This window comes from Myotis myotis, unplaced genomic scaffold (assembly GCF_014108235.1).
Source record: "Myotis myotis isolate mMyoMyo1 unplaced genomic scaffold, mMyoMyo1.p scaffold_m19_p_3, whole genome shotgun sequence".
NCBI lineage: Eukaryota > Metazoa > Chordata > Mammalia > Chiroptera > Vespertilionidae > Myotis > Myotis myotis.
In genome coordinates, this window is record NW_023416335.1 from 179,132,174 (window position 1) to 179,151,923 (window position 19,750).

The 19,750-nt window shown below is 37.7% G+C and overlaps 1 protein-coding gene across 1 annotated transcript; it reads left to right on the forward strand.

Moving 5' to 3' along the window:
• The first annotated feature begins 1,981 nt into the window (after positions 1 to 1,981).
• Positions 1,982 to 18,441, forward strand: LMNTD1 (lamin tail domain containing 1). Its single transcript, XM_036299021.1, has 8 exons — positions 1,982 to 2,013; positions 5,342 to 5,565; positions 9,495 to 9,696; positions 12,255 to 12,435; positions 12,983 to 13,102; positions 16,553 to 16,767; positions 17,662 to 17,839; positions 18,340 to 18,441. Exons 1-8 carry the CDS (start codon positions 1,997 to 1,999, stop codon positions 18,439 to 18,441), a joined length of 1,239 nt encoding a protein of 412 aa, XP_036154914.1. The 5' UTR covers positions 1,982 to 1,996.
• Positions 18,442 to 19,750: the final 1,309 nt, after the last annotated feature.

Here is a 19,750-nt window from a genome sequence, read left to right on the forward strand (position 1 = left end):
ATCTGCCACATTGCAGAAATCTTGCATCTCTGGCTCCTTCCACTAAATGCCAGCACCAAATCTTAATGACTTCTATTAATGTCTCCTCATAGTGACAAAATGCGCCCTATGGTTCACTTCACCCCTATTGCAAAACATACGCTTAGTTCAAGTAACAGGAAAAGAGGAAACTGGTTTTCGTTGCATATATGCTATAATTTGGGGGAAGGAAATAAGAAAAATATCCTGAATGGGGTATGACTATTAAAACATTTACAAAGTTAAAGCTTTCCAAAGTGTTGCTCAGTTGACAGAATTTTGTTTGTCCAAACTATGCTGGAAAATGTGAATAGGCCCTCTGATAAAACACATGTGGTCATAATAAGTTCATGCTAATATATGTAGTTCAAATACAGACATTTTAACAGCTAGGAGACCAGACAGAATTAGGGAAACTGGAATAGTGGCAAGAAATAAAAAATCCATTTTCAGTTCTTTTCTAAGCATAAGTATAAATTTATAAATCTCTCATTACTTTATTTTTGCTTTTCTTTATATTTATTTAAATTATAGTTTACTATAAATCTCTTTATGCTATATGTACATAATTGGCCCATAACACTGATAAGAAATTGCACTTCATCTCTGAAGAGAAAGTATACCTTCCTCTAGCTTACTTGCCTCATTATGTGGTACACTTCTTGTCTTTTGATTTATTAAAATAGTTACTTTGTTCATTGTTAGTTGTATTTAAATACTATTTATAGTTCTAAGATGGAAGTCATTTTCTAATCTAAATTGGAAGATGTTTTATCATTATTCCTTGAAGTAGGAATTGTTTATTTATAATACCTTGCTTTTTCCTGGTACATAGTAGATTCTCATTTAAATATTTAAATTAACTTACCCATCCAGTAATCATCATCATATATCATATTGTATGCAATGATGTACTTTTGTGTTAATTTTATTCTCATGCCTCATTATCATAAACATTAAGTATAGATTGTTTACTCAAAGTGGAATCTATATTAAGTGATTTATTTTAAATCATACTGCTGACATAACTAGGAGAAGAATTTATGTCTCCTGGCTTCAATTTCACTATTTCTACCAGTAGGTTTCTTTTTGCCTTAAAAGTATATGTTTTCTGTTTCTGCTTCCTGGCTGTTTCCATGTGTCAAAACAAAACAAAAAAAACAATACAAGAATTGTTTAAAATCAACATTCAAAAACAGTGATTAACTTTCCAATATTTATTGCATACTAGTTTTGACCCTCACAAATCCAAAATAGGATATCAAACATCCCGGTGACAAAGTTTGTCTGGTGGGAGATCTGGTTCCCCTAAAAGCAGGACTGGGGGGTAGGGGAGGCCAGGGGATTGTCGAGGGCGGGGGGGGGAAAAAGACACATATGTAAAACCCTTTGTAATACTTTAAGCAATAAAACAATTAAAAAAATAAAAAAAATTTAAAAAAGCAAGTTCCCTTATTTCATCTCTGCAAACGACAAAGCAGGTGCAGCATCAACGTAGTCATTGTTTAGAGACTGGAACTTTGTAACTACGGAGACATTACCTCACAGTGTTCTGACCAGCAGCGTTGGCCAGATGTGAGAACTGTAGTCATAAAGATAGCTATGCTGGGTTACCACCCTGCCCCATGAGCTGCTTCTAGTGAACGCTTCACACCTTCACCTTGATTTGTTTGACAGCCTTAGCCAATAGCAGTATTGGCTATGTCAGGACTTATATATTCCCATTAGAATCCTGGTTCTGGTATCAGCATGGTAGAGAAATCATTAAGCCTGGCAAGTGCTTTAAGGTAGTTAGATTAACAGATGAGGTCACTTGACATAGAAAACCTGGCGTGAACCTCAGCTATAGTCGTGGCCTAATGTCATGATCTGTTTTCCCAGGAAAGAAGAGACTCTTCTGGCCAAGATAAAAGATACACAAGCCACTCAAGAAACATCGACAGCTCTGCAGAGTCAAGTTCCTGAGCAGGAAGATAAAATGGAGAAAGACACCTCGTAAGAATGGCACAAAGGAGAGGAGGGAAGGGGCTGAGTGTTAGAGGATAGTGATGGAGCACTTGGCCTCTTGTTTTAAGACATCTAATAAAGTAGTTAGGATTGGAATTGATTCCACACGTTTTCAAAGATTAACTATAACACGCAGTTATTTCCCACCCACTGTTTTATAAGGTTGAGTCCTTGAGGAATATAAAAATATACCTGGACAGATGTCCATCATATCAGACCTGGTTGAGGTTCAAAAGCTCATATCTAACACGTTAAAACAATTGGCAGATAATTTCCTTAGAATCACTTTACTGATCCAGGGACAAAGAATTACCAAAGAATTTTGGTTTAGGAAATGCCTGTGAGGATATGAGATAAAAATTACAACTCCCTATTGTGACCACTAATGTAAATCATTCTATCAACTGAAGCATTAGCATTGATTTTCCAATGTTTTCTACCAAAAAAAAAAAAAAAAAAGTGACCCATTGTATTGAATATACACAATTTAAAGCCAATGTTACTTTGGACCAAGATGTCCTGTGTTTATTGCTCGGTTCAAGTTTATTTTTAAAATATTTTATATATTAAACAGTTTAAATAACTTCTCAGGTGAACTGCGCATGGCTGTCGTCAGTATTACCAGTGCAGCATCTCCCAAAACCACACTGACATGCTGGCATTGAACTTTTGTAACTGCCTCTGGTTTAGTGCTAATCAGTTACAGAAGGAGGAAAATACCAAGAAGGGGGTTGGAAGATTCCGCATGCAAGAGCAGCAGGGGAGGCTAACTAAGCACCCGGACAGACCGCTCATCTTCCAAGAAGCCTGCTCGGTCTGCGAGTGCAGGGTGTTCAGACAATGGGCTGCGTCACGCACATCTCTGCCTGAAATATTTCAGCTCTTCCAAACGTGTATGCAGCCCGTAGACGTTTCTTATTCAAATAGAAAAGAAACACCCTGTGGTCCTAGGGCAGATTGCTTTGATTGCAACCTTTGCCAAGGCTTATTGGGAATCTTTCGTGGAATTAAATTTATGTGGGAGCACTATTGTTTTACTGGAGGAAAATAAATGCAGAGCTTATAAGATGAACATGCTGAAAGATAGAGCCAGCTTGTCTGTAATGAAACCCAGATGTGAGGAACTTGGAAAGAGAGAAGTCCTTTTCCTGCTTATTCTAGCCAGTGTGGGGAGAAGTCACGTGGTAAGGGCCTGTTTCAGGTTGGACAGAGATGGGATGTTTGTAATTTGACAACTGATCTCTATAGTCTCCACCCACAGTCAAACTCGAGTGTATCTTCATGGGTTTTAGCTTTTCAGACGAAGATGAGTGCTCGGGTTGTCAGCAGAATGGCACTGCTCAAGCTTAATAAGTACTGGGCCAGGAATAATACAATTTTTAAAGCCAATGCCTTCAATTATAAAAAATAATAATAATTTGCCTGAGATGCCTATGCCTTCTGAGAGGTACAGAGTTAGGGAAGTCTGCTTTTGAGAAACACTCTCTAGATTAATAGTTCTGATGAAGGAACTTACAAATTATAAAACAAAAGGATTATGCATACCTGTTGGTAAACAGAGATATTGAGACTGACATCACAAGATGGCAGATTAGGAAGCTCCAGGCCCTTGTACCCTTTTGGAAACATTAAACACACACACACACACACACACACACACACACACACTACAAACAAACAAAAAGACGGCAACAGAAAACTGGCTAAAATAACTTTATAGAAACTCTGGAAAACAAAGAGATCAAAATAGAGATAATCCATTGAGGTAAAATACTTAGTTCCTAAATTGTAGTGGATATGTGACCACCAGAAAGGGGGTCACTAAAAGCTGGCTGCTGCTTTGGCTCAGTGGATAGAGCATCGGCCTGCGGACTGAAGGATCCCAGGTTTGATTCCGGTCAAGGGCATGTACCTTGGTTGCGGGCACACTGGGGGTGTGCAAGAGGCAGCTGATGGTTCTCTCTCATCAATGTTTCTAACTCTCTATCCCTCTCCCTTCCTCTCTGTAAGAAATCAATAAAAATTTAAAAAAAAAAACTGGCTGCTCATTTATCCAATGGTTCAGAGAGCCAAAAGGTTTTGGACCCCAGAACTTTGTTCACAACTCAAGCATTAAACACACACACACACACACACACACACACACACACACACACGCACACACACACACACACACACGGCTTTTAGTTTATTGAGGAGAGTCTCAATGGGACACATAAAATGGGGTTGTCATAAACCTTTTCATGAGTCATGCAGGAGGCTACTGTTTTACTAGTACTTGTAAAATAATTGTACTTTAAAAAATGTTTGTGCGTTAGTTAAGAAATGCTTTTATATTTATGAAAAAGAAAGAAAGGAAAAGCTTTGTTCATAGTAATGTTTGCTTATAAAAATAGTACCTGGAAATTAAGTCTTTCTTTTCCTGCTATTCCCTTCAACATTCACACACACGCGTGCGCACACACGCGCATACACACACACACAAACTACACACACACACTTACATACACACATATATACATATATACACGTGTGCTGTATTTATGGCTATTAATTTTCATAGAGTATTTGAAAGTAAACATTAACTATAGAATCTTAACATAGGAAAATTAATTCAACAGCAGAAGTCAAAAGAAAAGGATATAGTAAACAATATATTAAACAAGAACTATAATATTTTTATGTCAGTAGGAAAGGGAACTAGGGTACAATGAGTGATAAATGTGGGATACAAATGGTTTATAGAGTCTCAATTATGTGTAAAAATATGCATTAAAAAGCCTACAATTCTTTTTTTTAAATATATCTTATTGATTTTTTACAGAGAAGAAGGGAGAGGAATAGAGAGTTAGAAACATCGATGAGAGAGAAACATTGATCAGCTGCCTCCTACACACTCCCTACTAGGGATGTGCCCACAACCAAGGTACATGCCCTTGGCCAGAATCGAACCTGGGACCCTTGAGTCCGCAGGCCAATGCTCTATCCACTGAGCCAAACCAGTTAGGGCCAGCCTACAATTCTTGGCTGATTTTTATTTTCTTTCTATTTTTACACATTTTTAAAACCATCTATAGTGGGAATTTAGTGATTCTTACATTTAAAAAAAAATGAGAAAATTTCTTAACTTAACACTAAAGTGTTCCATTTAGGTTGTTAACACTAGAGCTATAAGAAGTTCTTGTGCTTATTTTAGATGCATAATACCTTTGAAAACCAGAACTCTGGGTAATAATGATAGTTTATGCTTCTTGTGTTCATGGTCTATTCATTTTGACTTGCTTACTTTGTTTATTATACTCATTTTTGTCCACAGAAGAGAAACTACATATGGCAACCTCTCAAGGGTACACCACTCTTCAGTACGTTTCCCAAGTACTGAAAATTCCTATAGCACAGCACAGCTATTGTCACTGTCATCAACCAGTGAAACACCTCTCTGTTGCTATCTGTCTAACTTTGAGATTAGTGGAATGGCTATATTAAGGGGATCAAAGTCTTCTAAATCAGTTACAGGGGACCAATCAGAAAGCACCTTGGGTAAGTAAAGCCTGTACTGATTATTTTTAGACTATTTTTAAATTATATAGTTCAATAAATTTTCTATGTGTCTAGAAACCAGAATGATGTTTTATTATCTGTGTTCAACAATGCTAGTTTTTTAATGTCATATGACTATGCTCACTATTGATCCTCACACTGGAGTCATATTCCAGTTCCATAAATGTATGTGGCCAAGTATATCATCCCCATGATTAAAATATTGAGATAACCAACTTACACCATACACAAAAATAAACTCAAAATGGATAAAGGACTTAAACATAAGATGGGAAACAATAAAAATATTAGAGAAATCCACAGGCAGCAAAATCTCAGACATATGCCGAAGCAATTTCTTCACCGATACAGTTCCTAGGGCAATGGAAACTAAAGGGAAAATAAATGGGACTACATTAAAATAAAAAGCTTTGCATAGCAAAAGAAACCATCAACAAAACAACAAGAAAGCCCACTGCATGGGAGAACATATTTGCCAATGTTATCACTGATAAGGGTTTAATCTCCAACATTTATAGGGAACGCATACAACTTAACAAAAGGAAGATAAACAACCCAATCAAAAAATGGGCAACAGATATAAATAGATACTTTTTGAAAGAAGACATAAGGAAGGCCAAGAGACATGTGAAAACATGCTCAAAGTCATTAATCATCCGAGAGATGCAAATCAAAACGACAATGAGGTACCATCTCACACCTGTCAGAATGGCTATCATCAACAAATCAACAAATGACAAGTGCTGGTGAGGATGTGGAGAAAAAGGAACCCTCATGCACTGCTGGTGGGAATGCAGACTGGTGTAGCCACTGTGGAGAACAGTATGGAGTTTCCTCAAAAAACTAAAAATGGAACTCCCATTTGACCCAGTGATCCCACTTCTAGGAATATATCCCAAGAAACTAGAAACACCCATCAGAAAGGATATATGCACCCCTATGTCATACTGGCACAATTCACCATAGCTAAGACTTGGAAACAGCCTAAGTGCCCATCAGCAGATGAGTGAATTAAAAACTGTGGTACATATACACAATGGAATACGCTGCTGTAAAAAAAGAAGGAACTCCTACCATTTGCAACAGCATGGATGGCCCTGAAGAGCATTATGCTAAGCAAAATAAGCCAGTCAGAGAAAGATAAATATCACATGATCTCATTCATTTATGGAATATAATGAACAACATAAACTGATCCAGAGACAGAAGCATTGATCAGACCGTCAAACCTCAGAGGAAAGGTAGGGGAGGGTGGGGGTAAGGAGGAGAGAATGAACAAAGGACTTGTATGCATGCATATAAGCCTAACCAATGGACACAGACACCAGAGGAGTGAGGGCATGAGTGGGAGTGGGGGTGAGGAGAGACAATGGGGCAATAAGGACACATATATAATACCTTAATAAAAAAAAATTAAAATACTTTGAGTTTGCATAATGGTTCATAGATTGACTGCTTGTATGTTCTAGAATTGCTAGATAATTAAACAATTCTAATGCATAACATGGCCTGCCCTTCTTCTTAATGCTACTAGAAAGATTAAGTAATGTCTTGGGTATTTTGTGCCTTTAGGAGATTTAGGACTTTGGTAAGGAAAAGACAGACAGGTAAGAGAAAGAAGAAAAATAAAGTAGGTAAAATGGTGGCGAGAAAAGAAAAAAGCAATAAAGCATTTGGAGGAGAGGAAAATAAGAACAGGACTATGGTAGGAAGAAGTAAAGTTGTAACAGTTGCCAACAATGCACTCAGCAATTGCAGGCTGCAGGGTGTTTGTTCCTCACCATGTACAGGAAACTTTGAGGGTGTGTTCTAGTTTCCTAGAAAGACGGCTGAACTTGGAAACAGAAGACCAAGGTCCAAACTACCCCTCTACTCCCTACAGTGTGAAACATTGTGCATTTAGCATCTCTAAGTCCCATTTTCCACAACAGCAAAAATAGGGATTAAAATATCAACTTGACAGGGCTCTCCTAAGGATGACTAAAGGAGATATGAAGGATTTATGAAAATCACCTAGCACATAGTAGGTACTCAATAAAAATCAGTTGTGAATCTGAACCTATCTCTAAGCACCTTCTCATAGAATGGGCTAGATTGGGGCCTATATTTCCATTACTCATCTATTAACAAGCTTTAAAACTGGAAACACAAACACACTGACTCCCTAATGCCTCCATTTCAGTCTACCATTCTGTGCACATTTACAGCCTGGCTGCTGCTTATCTATGTTTGATTTTGTTTGTGGTATTTGCCTACGCCTTTGACACAGAGGTAGCTAGGGTTTTGACCTACTGCCATTGTTGTCATATTCCCTGTGCTTCATTGTTTGCACACCTAAGGTACATTTTTTCAAAGAAGCCTTCTAAGTTCACACTGACCTTTAGCAATAACCAGATCCATATGTGTAAAAGTGAAAGTACAGATTTAGATCTAGGGAGGGAATATTTTCTATCCTTTAGCACTGTATCATCATGACATGTGTTCTATATTTGGGTCAAACTGGGAAAGCTCCCACTATTAGTGGGGAAAAGAAACAAAAAATATAGTGGCTTCCCCTTGCAAGATGAGCGTTGAGCTAGGAAGTAGGCTTCTCCTTCAGTTACTGTAGGTTCTGCTGCTATTGGTAGAAGCCTGAGTTTGCTGGGACTTGTTGCATTTGGTTCATTTCCATCTGTTTCTCCTGATGAAATAATGACTGGGACTAAAAATTAATGGATCTTCTTTCCTTTTAGAATACAAAGGTCCCCCCCCCCCACCCCAGGATGAGCTATTCAAAGGGCTGCTATATATTCTCTATTCCCAAAGGAATTTTTAAAAATTAAATAAATACTTGATTGAGAATAAACAAATTGAATTCCAAACATTTCTTCTGAACAAAATACTTTGAGGAATCCTCTTTAGAAACTATGAGTTTAAACCTTTCCAGCTTTCACCTCACTCTGGTTTTGTTAAAGATACACAAATATAAATTGAACTCTAGATTGTGTTAATTTGTTGATAATTTTGGACCCAGGGTCACAATAATAACTATCGTTTATTGAGTACCAGCTAAATACCAGATATTGCTAGACACTTATCTACAGTACCTTCAATTCTCACATCACCCTAACAAGGTAGTAACAGTTTTCATTTTTATGTTCATGAAAACTGAGAATTGGAAAGTCTAACTCAGTTGGCTTAGTAAGTGACAGATCGGGGATACAATTGCAGGTCCTTCTAAATCCAGGACATATTCCTCTGTCCACTTTGTCATCATGCCTCTCTGTACTGTTACTTTCCCTTGGAACTTACATTATTAGATGTACTCTGCATGGTACTCTCTGCAAAATTACAAAGCCTATTTTGTGTTTGAATCTTAGCGTGAGGATTTGAAAGGAGCTTATTTCCAAGAGGACACTAGAATCTGAGTGAGCATTACTTTATCTGTCTAATCAAGTATTTTAGTTGATGAGAGGGCACATATCTTTATCCGGCAAAATTACTAACCATTAGTAGGAAAGGACTCATTTGAAGATTTAATTTATGGGTATGATTTGGAAGAATAAAGATGTACTTATATATGACATATCCAAATTTGAGATATTCAAATGTCTTACCTACTCAAAAATGTATGATGCTTCTGGTACAAGTAACGAATCTGTTGAATAGTCATTATGTTGATGATGTAATTGAGAGTTTAAAACAATCTCTAGGAATTTGAGTATCACTAAAAACAATCTCTTCCTGGTTATTTTGTAGCCTTTGGTTTAAAGTTTTTAATTATCTTTAATCTTCATTTAGATTGACAGTGACAGTAAAATATATAAAGAATATAGTTTTGTAGAAGCAAAGAATAAAGATAGTGACTTTGGGTTCTTTTACTATCCTGTTATTTACTTCTCTCTTTGTTGCTTCCCTCGTTGGTTTAGAAAAAGTCAGTAGCTTCACAGCTCCAAAGAAAAAGACTCTGCTCATCCCTCCTCCGGAGCCAGCTGTGATAGGGGAAGGGGAGGATTATTTCCTATCTTTGTTTGGTGATTCAAAGAAACCTATTGCACACTCATTCAATATCAAGAAGATTTGGAAGCACTTTTCTATGATTCTTGAAGAAGTGGGCTCCTCTAGATCCAGGTACATATTCTATTTTAATTATTTTATATTTTCTATTGGGATAGGAGTAATAAGTCAGTAGGAAGCAAAGTTTTAATCTGTTGTGCTGTGCCATGATTTCATCTAAGAAATTAGATAAAATATAATTGTTTCATGTTATGAGCAATTAAAAAAAATCAATATAACTTTCTAAGAAACTGAATAATGAATGCTAATTCTTCAAAGATGCTAGAGGAAACAGCAATACATAATCCCTACAAATAAAGTCAACTCAATTACTGTATTCAAGGACTTTATTATTGGCAAGTAATTCAGGTGGACTTGGTATCTTTTTTTCTTCTACTAGGTTCTTGAGTTCAATACAGAAAGAGAAATGTGGACTTTTTATATTGAATTTATTGGGGTGACATTGGTTAATATAATTATATAGGTTTCAGGTATATAGTTCTATAATTCAACATCTGCATATTGTATTGTATTCACCACCCAATGTCAAGTCTCCTTCCATCACTGTTTATTTACCTCTCCCACCCCCCTTCCCCTCTTATAATCACCACTAGAGGCCCGGTGCACAACATTTGTGCACTGGGGGGGGGTGGGGGGTCCCTCAGCCCAGCCTGTGCCCTCTTGCAGTCTGGGACCCTGCAGGGAGTGGGCCTAAGCCGGCAGGCAGACATCCCCCAACAGGTTCTTAATGCTGCCGCAGAGGTGAGAGAGGCTCCCACCACCGCCCCTGTGCTTGCCAGCCATGAGCCCAGCTTCTGGCTGAGTGGTGCTCCCCCTGTGGGAGCGCACTGACCACCAGGGGGCAACTGCTGCGTTGAGTATTTGCCCCTGGTGGTCAGTGCATGTCATAGAGACTGATTGTTCCACCATTAGTCAATTTGCATATTAGCCTTTTATTATATAGCATACTGTTGTCTATGTCTATGAGGTATTTTTCTTTGCTTAATCTCTTCCCCTTTTTCACCCAGCCTGCAACCCCCTTTCTGACAATTGTCAGTCTGTTCTCTGTATCTATGAGTGTGTTTCTATTTTGTTTGTTGGTTTATTTTGCAATAAAAAACAAACAATGCAATCAAGAAATGGCAAAGGATTTAAACAGACACCTCTTCAAAGAGGACATATATGGCCAATAGACATATGAAAAGATGCTCAATGTCACTAATCATCAGAGAAATGCAAATTAAAACCACAATGAGACATCACTTTTACTATCTGACTAGCTATCATCAGTAAAGCAACAAGTGTTTGTGAGGATGTGGAGAAAAGTAAACCCTTGTGCACTGTTGGAGAGAATGCATATTGGTGCAGCCACTGTGGAAAACAGTATGAAGTTACCTCAAAAAAATTAAAAATGGAACTGCCTCATGACCTATGATTCCACTTATGGGTATATAGTCAAGGAAACACAAAACACGAATTTGAAAGAACATGTGCACCCCTAATGTTCATTGCAGCATTATTTACAATAGCCAAGATATGGAAGCAACCAAGTGCCCATCAATAGACAAGTAGATAAAAAAGTTGTGGTACATATATACAATGGACAAAAGCCATTTAGTTCACTCATATGTGGAATTTAAAGAACAAAAACAAAGTAGAAACATTAACTGATAGATACAGAGATCAGATTGATGGTTGCCAAGGAGAGGGATTGGGAGGTTGGCTGAAAAAGGATTTGGAAGTACCAATTGGTAGTGAACAAAATTGTTGCGGGGATGTAAAGCACAGCATAGGGAATATAGTCAATAATATTGTAATAACTATGGGTGATGCCAGGTGGGTACCAGAAATATCAGGGGGACTACTTTGTAATCAACATATTGTGTGGATTAGTAGTTGTATATGATTGTCTAACCACTATGCTGTGCACCTGAAACTAATACAATGTAATATTGAATGTCAACTGTAATTGAAAAAAATTGTAGACATAGATATAATCTTTAAAAAGTGCCTGGCACATAGTAAGTATTGGTTATTATAATTGGTAGGGGTATATTTCATTTTTTAAATGATGTCTCTAATCCACCAAAGGGATTGTGACCCACACTCTAAGAAACACTAATTTATAAGTGTTCAGCCTGATCCCTGGTACATATTAAGCCCTTAACACGTTAGTAAGAAAAAATACCATCTTATCTCTGTAAAATATTTTGTTTGCTGAGTTCTTTTAAGAATACAGTTGCTAGTCATCTTCATAGTAACTTTATCAGAAATAAACTAAAATATTTAACTTTCCTCTTGATGTATTTCATTTCATGTCTCAGTGGTTTTTTCAACAGTAGGATTTAACTAATGATAATTGCACCTTCCTATGGCACTTATACCTCGACACCTAAAGCACCTTTTAAGTTTCCTTTATTTTATGGGAAAGAGATGATTTCATTGCACAGATAAGCAAGCAGAACTAAGAGATCAAGGCATTTGCTATGGAAATACACTATCTCCACATAGAATGTGTCCAATAGTGTAGACAGTTTAGGAATAACTTCCAAAGCATATTTATTACTCAGCTCTTCAAGTGAACTAAAGACACGCTCATCTGAAGGCACCTTATAATCTTTATATTTTTCTAGTGCTTTTGGAGACATTAAAATAGCAGAAGTGAATGATTTATTTGTGAAGCTCATTAACTCTTCCCTTAACAAAGAACTGGAGATTGGAAATCACATTCTCCAGCAAAATATGAATGGAAAACCAGACTCTCTGTATCATTTCCCTCCCAATATCACAATTCATGCCAATTCCACAGTAACAGTGAGTATAAGATATCAATACTACGAACTAAAATTGTACAGGAAAATCTCACTTACCCAGGTCGGATTGCGGCTCAGCACCCGTGGTTTCTTCATCACTTGCTCTCTATGTAAAATGGGGTGTATTGTTGGTGGTGGCCCATTGAGCCACGTTGTTCATCTCTGTGTGTAAGTTAATTAATACCATAGTTAAAATAATTCCATAGCTTTCTTCAATTTGTTGTAGAATACCTTGTGCTTTTATGACTTAACTATTAAAATGAAATCCAGAAGTTCCTAAAATTAAGCAAACATAATCCTTAAAAGAAAAGTTAAGAGAGTGTTTGCCTAGAGAACAGAAAACTAGTTGATACTGGAGGGTTTTTCCTCTTTCTTGTGCTTTCCTTTAAACCACATACAGTGTTGCACAGCGTGGCATTAGATATTATATACTCATTATATGTGAAGATCTCATATGTTGAGAAAGATAACATTGCAATCACCCTCTGACATTTACAAAACTGTTGAACTCTAATGGCATTTTAAATTAACAAACTATTTTCTTACAGGTCTGGACAGCAGCATCTGACAGAAAGCATCAGCCACCATCAGATTTTCTTTGGAAGGAAAAAGACAAGTTTACAACAAGCCCAAATTGTACAACCGTCCTGTGCAAACCTAATGGTGAGGTCGGTATCTGGTTATTAGCAATGCTTTTTAAATGGATAGCCTCCTTATGTTCTCCTCTCCTTAGCTCGCTCAATTATTCTTCCTTCCTTAAATTTTGGATAGAACCATCACTGACTGTCATAAAAAATCAGCAAATCAACAGCACCTTCTTCCCAGTGCTAATGTGCCAAAGAGCTGCTTATACTTGGCAAAAAGAATTTTGATATCCCAAATTTGAAGCTACTTCAGATTTCAGAGTTAAGGATGGATTTTATTTATGGTATTTAGCATGAAGAGCAGGATAAGAAAGGAAGAAACTCTGTATAGGCCCTTTCTATCCATGTATGTATTTTTCAAATGTCTGTTGAGATTTTTCTCTGCTCTAAGGGTTGCAATACCACAGGGCATCTGCTCTCAAGAACTAGAATTCCAATGAAATAAACTACAATCTAATTTGTCTAACTATACTGTATTCACTATAAAATTATGTGTATTAGTAATAGGTTAGTAACCAATTCTGAATATTTGACAATTTTATATTTTCACTCTATCTTTTTCCTTGGTATAATATTAGCATAAATACATACCCAAGGACTAACAGTAAAGTAAGGTATCTTTTTTTACAAAAAAAAAAATCTTACTTCTCTTATAAAACTACTAGAGGCCTGGTGCACGAATTCGTGCACCAGAGGGGTCCCTCAGCCTGGCCTGCGGGATCAGACTGAAACTGGCTCTCCGACATCCCCTGAGGGGTCCCAGATTATGAGGGGGTGCAGGCCAGGTTGAGGGACTCCACCGGTGCACGACTGGGGCCTGGAGGAACACAGGAGGTTGGCCAGCTGGGGAGGGACCACAGGAAGGCTCCAGGGCATGTCTGGCCCATCTTGCTCAGTCCCGATCAGCTGGACCGCAGCAGCAAGCTAACCTACTGGTCAGAGCATCTACCCCCTGGTGATCAGTGCACATCATAGCAACTGGTCAACTGGTCGACTGTCTGCCCCCTGGTGATCAGTGCACATCATAGCGAGCAGTTGAGTGGACACTTAGCATATTAGGCTTTTATTATATAGGATTCTTTAGATTTAAAAAAAATACCTGCCTTTTTTTCTTAGCCCCAGTCTAACTTACTATGTCATACAACTACTAATCTACACAATATGTTGATTAAAACCTATTTCTGAGTTTCTTCTTGCTAGATTATACCTGATGACATAGACTTGCTAATTTATTAAGAGTCATTTAACCATTTGCCACAACTTTTTGCAGCAAGGATTCAAGTCTAGAAAAGGGCCGTGCATAAACGAATACACTATACAAGAAATATGAATTTAGAAGACATGGAGGGTGGGCAGGCTGGAAACCTCCCTCTAGCAGGGAAGCTCTCTGACTTCTCGGTCCCTCTTGCTTTTATTCACTTGAATACACATTTGCCCTTTAGGAATGCAAACAGGCATATCAAAGGTGAAGTTTGGTAAATAGTAAAAGGATTATCAGGTTAGGGAATTGCCTTCAATCATTTTGCCAACAGCAGGGCAATATTATGCTGATTTTCAGCCCTGCTGAATATTGCATTAATATGCTAACTACTTGTTTGTCTTAGCCTCCAGCAGGGCTTGGAAAATTAAATGGCTTGCTCAAGGTCACATGATTGGTAAAATGGCAAAACTAAAATAAAACCAGATATTCCAACTCCAAGAATTTTTCTATTGCACTAAAAATAGCCTACAGGGTTCATATAGCCAACATTCCAGTGATGTAATTATTTTATTTTATCACATTAATAGAGGCCCGATGCACAAAATTTGAGCCCTTGGAGCCAGCCCTTGGAGCCACAGCTGCCTCAGCCCTTGCAGGCCAAGCTTCATCCAGAAAGTTATCCGGACAGTCATTCTGCTGTTCGATCTAATTAGCATATTAGTATTAGCTCTTTATTTTATAGGATCATTGTCATCAAATATTTTTAAGTCCCTATGGTATAGAGAGAAATAAAATATTACTCTTGTCAAAAAAAATCTTATAATCTAATTGAGGGAGATTGCACTAAAACAAAATCATAATGTATTTTCAACAAAAATGTCTGTGAGCTACTAAAAGAGGAGAATCCCTAATTGATTATCTGAAGCAAAAGTGGGGTTTTCCTGTTGTGATCCATGAAATTGAACTTTTTAGAAAAGATTTTATCTTTTTCTTTCTCTGCCATTGGCCTAATCTACCTGAATTTGCCTGACATTGCCTTTATGTCTAGTTAATTTTCCAATCCAATCAGTGAAATCTGCTCAATCCAATCAGTTTTTCAATGGTAACAGCATAATCCAAAACTTCTAATTTAATGAACTAAAAACAGATTAAAAGAACAAGTAGACTATTAGGGCACACTTCAGTATTTAATTTTCTCATGTTGAACACAGACATAATTATTAGTCCCTACATATGATTTTCCTGAAAAAATTTGCACATATATGTTGTATAGGTACCACATATTCAAGAAACCAAAACAAACTCCAGCTTTAGTAGTCATAGGTCCCCTAAATAGTCTCACTTAGTATCTAGTCTGGAGAATGTGGTATCCTCTCTTGTCTCTGGCTCTGGTTCTTCTGCTCATTTTCCCATCTCAAATTATAGTATTAAATATTTAGCATTTTGACTTATCAATATTACTAGAGACCCAGTGCACAAATTCGTGCATGGGTGGGGTTCCTCAGCCTGGCTGGTGATTGGGGCCAATTGGGGCCATCTCACCCAGTCCTGATAGGGGCCGATTATTGGGGCCAGCCGGCCAGGGGTAGGGACCTTGGGAGGTTGGATGGCAGTTGGAGCACACTGACCACCAGGGGGGCAGCCCTTCATTGAGAGTTTGCCCCCTGGTGGTCAGTGCGCGTCAACCAGTTGTTCTGTTGTAATGGTCGCTTAGGCTTTTATATATATTGATAACTACTTTTTACTTAGTATCTTAACTAAATCTCAGAACACCCTCATATAGCAGTTCCCTACTACTAGTCTCCTTATTTTGTGCCGGAGGACTCAGGTACATAACAAGTAACTACCTGGCCTGAGGATATACAACTTGTGATTTTCAGAATTGGAAACTAAGGCCAGGATGTCTTGCTACATTCTTATGATGTTTCACTAGTCCATGCACAATAGGTAAGTGACATTATACCGTTTGACTTTGAAATTTTATTGCAATAAGCCCATGTCATTTTTAAAAAACTCTAACTCCTGTCCAACCAGCATGGCTCAGTGGTTGAACATCGACTTATGAACTAGGAGGCTGGATTCCTGGTCAGGGCACATGCCTGAGTTTTGGGCTCAATCCCCAGTGGGGGGACGAGCAGGAGGCAGCCGATCAATGATTCTCTCTCATCATTAATGTTTCTCCTTCTTCCTTCCTCTCTGAAATCAATAAAAAAAATATATTTTTTTAAATCTAACTCCCATAGTATTTGATATTAATGAATCATTTCTGTTAGGCCATTGCCTGGTGCACTCCTATTCACTGGAAGCAAGCATGGGAAAAATTAGAGACTGACATTGAATTTCAGAGAAGCTCAGTAGTAAATGCAACCCCTCAAAAGCACATGTTTCATTGGCCAAAAGCTACAACTACAGCTAAAGAAACACTTAATCAACCTGATACTGAGATCTCAAACTACCAGATGGAAGTAGTTCCAGTTTTTCTTAAGAGGTAAAAGTTGCTCTTTTGTGTGTGTGTGTGTGTGTGTGTGTGTGTGTGTGTGTGTGTGTGTGTGTTGTTTGTTTGTTTAATTGAGCCCTTCCCACAATTGGTAACTGAGCAGGGAGGAATAACTGGGTCATAAGTAAATATATGATGAATAGGTAAATCAATAATGTCCAAAAAATTATTGAAAAGGACCATAAAACCCATAATAGTTTTAAAACATAAAAACACTCATGGCACAGCCTTAGCTGGTTTGGCTCAGTGGATAGAGCATCGGCCTGTGCACTGAAGGGCCCCAGGTTCAATTCTGGTCAAGAGTGCATGTCCAGGCTGCAGGCTTGATCCCCAGCTGGGGACGTGCAGGAGGCAACCGATCAATGATTCTCTCTCATCATTGATGTTTCTATCTCTTTCTCCCTCTCCCTTCCTCTCTAAAATCAATAAAAATATATTTTAGAAAACCAACAAAACACTCATGGTACAATAAAAGCTGGCAATTTCCCATATGCAATGAAGACCTGCACCTATCACCCCCCCCCCCCGCCCCCACCACCCTGGCCATTTCACCTCTCGATGGCACTGCTGTTAGAGGCAGAGCTGTGAAGGGGCGAAGAGATGAAGTTATCACCACATCTTTAGCAGTGCAGAGGCAAAGGGAGAAGTGCCACATCTGGTAGCTTTATCTTGGGTCAAGAGCTGGCTGTGACTGAAGGCGCAGATTTTACTCACTTGTGGGCAAATGCTTCTGAGGTTGTGATGAAAGTGCTGCCCACAAGGTCTAGAAAAGCTATACTGTCTTGTCTTAAAACATGTCCGTCTTTAGTTGCGCTTTCTTTACTAATAATGTCACTGCATACAATGCCTTTGTAGTTCAATTTGGGTTTAATTTTCCTTTTACAGAGAAAAAGAAATCCCACCAACTCTTTTCATGAATCGCAGCCCTTGGTGCCACAGTCCCGATAATCCTGCACATCCCCACTGTCCTCTGATGGAACCTCACAACCCCAGCATGGATGGAAGCCATTTAAATAGTCTTCCCAGGCCTCAGTCAGCCATGTCTAATCCTAATGCAGCCCTGGTAAGTCAAATGGATACTTATTCCAGCCGAGAGTAAGAGGTGTGTGTGTGTGTGTGTGTGTGTGTGTGTGTGTGTGTGTGTGTGTGTGTAGAACTGGTAAAAAGGGGTTAAGTTGTAAAATACACTAAGTATTAAAAATAAGTCATATCCTCAAACACAGCTGGCCCCTAAAGGAAATATTGTAAACCATTCACTTACATTTGCTCCAGCACTGTGTCTTTATTGTTTAAATAACAGCAAAATAGCATGGCCAGCAAAAATACGTAGTTCTTGAAGTTTGGTCAAAAGGACATATTGTTTTTTATTAGGCAGGATAAACTGGTCCTACAAGTGATGCTATGCTAAAAAAAATATTCATCTTTTCCAAACATACTCTCATTTAATCCCAAATTCTTTTTTTAAACTGAAGTGTCTTACTTAAATTCTCTCAATAAAGCTTTTATTAAATTCTCTCAATAAAAGCTTGTGTTATTAACCCAGAATCTGTGAATGGATTTCAGGAAGCCCAGGAATCTATTAAATTTGGTGCAAAAATGTGTTCCTGCGTTGTGTTTTCTGCAGAGAGAGTCACAGGGGGTTCCTCAGAAGCTCCCGCAAGTTAAGGATTTTGATTAGAAGAACACAATGCCAGATCTGAAGCTGTGGAGAAAGGCGGTTTCAGACAGTAGCCCTATGTTGGTGAGTTATCATAATTTGCAAACTTTTAGTTAGCAGAGGGTTCTTTTTGAAATGAAATCTTGGGCAGAGTCCCAATGTATGAAATGGATAAAAGCAGACCTGCCCAAGTGGAAGAGGAGGCAGTGATTCCCATTATACCCTTCTCCTTCTTCTTCCCTCTTTCCCTGTGATCCCTGAGGCACCTCCCTGGGATCATAATATTCTGTATACAACAGTATAAAAACCAGTTCAAATTCTAACATTTTATTGGGACACAGCACCCCAAAATAATACCTTTCAGCAGTGGAATGATGGAAATTTTGTAAATTTTATCCCATTTCATACAATTAAGTATTCCATATCTTTGTGCCTCAGTCCCTTTATCTGTAAAGTAAGAGATTTGGGTCTGAAATGTGAACTCTTTCAGCAATAAGTCTTAAACACATACTATGTACATAAATAATACATATTATCGTATACACACATGCATCTCTTCAGTACACTATGACTTAGATTTGAGTTTCTGAAGAAGCACATTAATTTATATTTTTCTCCAATTAATGATAGCCTTCACTCTATTACTCATTCTGGACAACTTGTTTTCCAAATCAATTTGACTTTAAATTTTCTTTTTCTAATTTTATTTTTTTTTAATTATAGTTTACATTCAATATTATTTTGTATTTAAATTTTCTGGATTCACCTTTCTACAGTGGTGGCAACTCACCTTGATTGTTCAATAATTTTTGCTATTCAACACAAGACATTTCATTGTATGTGTATATTCTATAATAGTTGCTTTGTTACTTTCAGGGACTCTGTTCATCATTATATACCTTTTTCCTTTTTTATTTATTAAATTTTCAATGTGAACAGCTATACGTCAGAAGTGTAAGAACTTTTCTTTGATTTCAACTATGAAAGGTGGCCATAAAGAGGCAGATATTATGAATATCATATTTTTATGTCATAATTTTACATTCATGACAACCCTAATCATCAATTAGTTGATGATTCACTGGATTATAGCAATCCTTAAATCATCAGTTCATTTCTTTGAAAGAATATGTAACTGATCCTTCAAGGGAAAATTACCTAAACTGTTAATTATCCAGTCTCTTTTTAATTTGCCTACCATTGAACTATTTGCTATCATTAGAGCACTTCTCAATAATTGACAATGAAAAAGGAGATAAAACAAAAATCGATCAGTTTTACTCATAGGTTCTTCAATCCTGCTCCTTTTCCCCTACA

What these genes read in the sequence shown, in the direction of transcription:
- LMNTD1 (XM_036299021.1), top strand. An exon ending in ATGCCAATTCCACAGTAACA is followed by an intron (nt 12,436 to 12,982) that starts GTGAGTATAAGA and finishes ATTTTCTTACAG; the next exon opens with GTCTGGACAGCAGCATCTGA. An exon ending in CTAATCCTAATGCAGCCCTG is followed by an intron (nt 17,840 to 18,339) that starts GTAAGTCAAATG and finishes AATGGATTTCAG; the next exon opens with GAAGCCCAGGAATCTATTAA.